The following is a 3,022-nucleotide window of genomic DNA, read 5'->3' as shown; positions in this document are numbered from 1 at the left end:
TAAGTTCCAAAAGAGGCGTTTATTGCAAGCCCACTATATTAGTGGGCAACTTAAATCCACACCCACTACAAACGTGGGGAACCAAAACGACATCAACACACAATAAAAGCGACACAGTTTTCCAAAACACAAAAACCCAAAAAACACCTTCGACACAACAAGCAGGCCCACCAAGCATTTACCGCGCAAAAGGAGAAACCAAATATTCAAAACACTCAAAAGCTCTGCTGCCGTTCCTATACACAACACCAGCCGAGCTTGGGGGCTATGATGTGTACGACATTCTCGGAACTAAAACCGACCTATAATCTCGGCCGCAGTATCCTCTGGCTGAGTCAGCTTCATCTTCCAAGGATGGCCCATAACAACAGAATCCACTAAACTGAATGGGCGGTAACTCCTCTCAACAGAAAGATACTAATAACAACTCTAAACCGTAAACATCGGAGCCACTCCACCCTACTCGCCTATAAAATACAAAGAAACGTAACCCACAGGGCAGATAACTCTCACTCCTGATTATTATATTTTCCTTTCTATAATCAGCGCATATTCTTACTTGAGCGTCGGAGTGCTTTTTGCAGGTACTCCCGCCGCCGTGTTTCAGAGATATCTGAGGACCAGTTACTGCGCTTGCCCCGGCCGGCGTATAAGTTCGTCTAGGCCAAGTAGACCTCAAGGACAAGCACACTCCTCGGATCATTCAGGACGGAACAGTTTGCATACAAAAGTTGCTCAGATTGCTGCATCAGCCTTCAACATCCCCCTAAGTTTTGTGTTCATATCAGATACAAGTACTGACAAGGTAATAAGTTAACTCTATTAGAGGGTTTAACTAATTTCAGAGGATAGCAACTGAAGTCCTGGCAAATTTGTGTAGATTTTTTTGCAACCTTTCTGTTGATAAACATGTTGAATATAATATCCTGAGGTTCTTTTCTTGGTTCATTTGGATTATTCTTTCTTGTGTCTAGAAGTATTGTTTCTGATTCAACTCATGCTTGCTACAAAATCAGGTTCCTAATTCGTCTCCAACGGCAGAAGCTGCTGTTCTGATATGTATGGAGCAGCGGTTTTAGATGTATGTGAGCAAATAAAGGCACGCATGGAACCTGTTGCTTCACGTAACAACTTCAACTCATTTGCTGAGGTACAGATTTTGCTTCAGCATGATTCATTCAGAATAAAGGACTAAGCACATTGATTAACTGCATTTATGGAAATTTTATTTTCACATAAATGTTATGTCAATGCTGGCATGGCAAGTTTAACATTTCTAATAAACAAAATAAATAGTTCACAAGATCCTATTGAAACTGTTTAAAATTTCTAATAAACAAAGTAACATCTATATTTAAATCCTTCTTAATATGTATGCTGTATAGGTATTGTCAACAATTATTGTACGGTTACAAGGTGGCCTGTGCTTGAAAGATATCTTCTGAACATTTTCTTGCTCTTATTGTTTTCAGCTAGCTGTTGTGTGCTTTGCAGAGAGAATAGACCTTTCTGCTCATGGATTTTTTATTACACCTGATATTGGCTTTGATTGGAAGATGGGTAAAGGAAAACCTTTTAGATATTTCACTTATGGGGCTGCATTTTCTGAGGTGGAAATTGACACCTTTACCGGGGATTTTCACACTAGAGTGGCAAACAGAATTATGGATCTTGTTTTCTCTCTAAACCCAGCAACAGATGTTGGTCAGGTACTCATCTTCTGCAGTTGGTTTTATTATTTTTATTCTTAATTTTCATAATAAAGAAGAATGTTTGCTAAAGATACATTCCTTAGACTTGCAACTTCCAGACTTTTCTTCAATGTTCTTGAAAAATCCTATTTGATATGTTTTTCATGCTCTCTCTCTCTCTCTCTCTCTCTCTATATATATATATATATATATATATATATATGTTGTTCATCCTGTTTATTTTCACAGACTGAAGGAGCTTTTATTCAAGGTTTGGGTTGGTTAGCTTTAGAAGAACTTTAATGGGGAGATGCAGCTCATAAATGGATTTCCCCGCCTTTACACATGTGACCCTGGAGCTTACAAAATTCCTTCTATCAATGCTGTTCCATTGAAATTCAATGTCTCACTTCTAAAGGTGTGTTCTTGATTCCTGAAAAGTTATTTAGTTCTTTTTTTTTTCTAAAGCTCCCCTTCCAGTTTTAAATAACTGCCTGTTAGATGACTGCTCGCATGAAAATGTCTAATGGTTTGATATATTTGTCTAAAATGCTTTAACATAATACGTGTTAATATCTTAACTATTATTGAAGACATTTTCATGAGTAGCCAAAAAAATTGAAGTTAACTCCATGGTTAGTTGTTGTGTGTGGTAACTGGTAGCCGTAGGGTCATGCAAATGTTAAGGCCATCCACTCATCTAAAGCTGTTGGCGAGCCTCCGTTTTTCCTAGCATCGGCAGTGTTATTCGCCATCAAGGACGCGATCAGAGCTGCAAGACTTGAAGTGGGATGGAGTGATTGGTTTCCTCTTGATAATCCAGCAACTCCTGAGAGAATTCGGATGGCTTGTTTAGATGACATTGCATCCTCAACTTATTAACTCAGATTTTCATCCCAAACATCGTGTTTGACACTGCACTTATTCGCTTGTTCATTTTCTTATTCACAGCATGTCAACATACAAAGAATGGAGCAGGAAATGTATATGTACACTTAATTTGTTACATCAAATAAATGCCACTTCCCCTTTATTATACACACCTGAGATCTTCAAAGTTAAATCATGTGCTCAAATCAAAGTATGTCTCAACTATCACTTCATACATTATGATGCATCAATTGTGGCATGACATCAAGGACTCTCATGTATTGCTTATTATAAATCTCTCATATATTGTTTAATGTAGGGAATGCTGTATTTTACAAATCTTTATAAATAATAGGGCTATAAAAAATTTTGTATGTTCACGTGGGATTTAATTAGCGTTTAATATTGATTCAATATAATTTTGTATGTTCACGGTGTGGAGAAGAGACGCAGAAACGACG

General features: G+C 37.7%; 1 protein-coding gene across 3 annotated transcripts; it reads left to right on the top strand.

The window, feature by feature from the left end:
• The first annotated feature begins 550 nt into the window (after window positions 1-550).
• Window positions 551-2,754, top strand: LOC110265963 (xanthine dehydrogenase 1-like). Of its 3 annotated transcripts, none has more exons than XM_088501117.1 (5): window positions 551-805; window positions 1,017-1,150; window positions 1,473-1,709; window positions 1,941-2,109; window positions 2,332-2,754. In XM_088501117.1, the coding sequence occupies exons 2-4, from the start codon at window positions 1,058-1,060 to the stop codon at window positions 1,992-1,994; spliced, it is 384 nt and encodes a 127-aa protein (XP_088357243.1). In that variant the 5' UTR covers window positions 551-805; window positions 1,017-1,057; the 3' UTR covers window positions 1,995-2,109; window positions 2,332-2,754. The 3 variants fall into 3 exon arrangements, with proteins under 3 accessions (XP_088357243.1, XP_088357246.1, XP_088357245.1); XM_088501120.1 differs by having other exon boundaries at window positions 2,643-2,720; XM_088501119.1 differs by having other exon boundaries at window positions 2,355-2,482.
• The last annotated feature ends 268 nt before the right edge of the window (window positions 2,755-3,022 follow it).

This window comes from Arachis ipaensis, chromosome B1 (assembly GCF_059453495.1).
Source record: "Arachis ipaensis isolate K30076 ecotype BB chromosome B1, ASM5945349v1, whole genome shotgun sequence".
Taxonomy (NCBI): domain Eukaryota; kingdom Viridiplantae; phylum Streptophyta; class Magnoliopsida; order Fabales; family Fabaceae; genus Arachis; species Arachis ipaensis.
Note: the sequence above shows the minus strand (reverse complement) of the source record. Positions and strands in the feature narration are given on the sequence as shown.

Coding starts and splice junctions, on each gene's coding strand:
- LOC110265963 (XM_088501117.1), top strand. CDS start 1,058: ATGTATGGAGCAGCGGTTTTAGATGTATGTGAGCAAATAAAGGCACGC. Junction 1,151..1,472: donor ACTTCAACTCATTTGCTGAG/GTACAGATTTTG, acceptor TATTGTTTTCAG/CTAGCTGTTGTGTGCTTTGC. Junction 1,710..1,940: donor CAGCAACAGATGTTGGTCAG/GTACTCATCTTC, acceptor TTATTTTCACAG/ACTGAAGGAGCTTTTATTCA.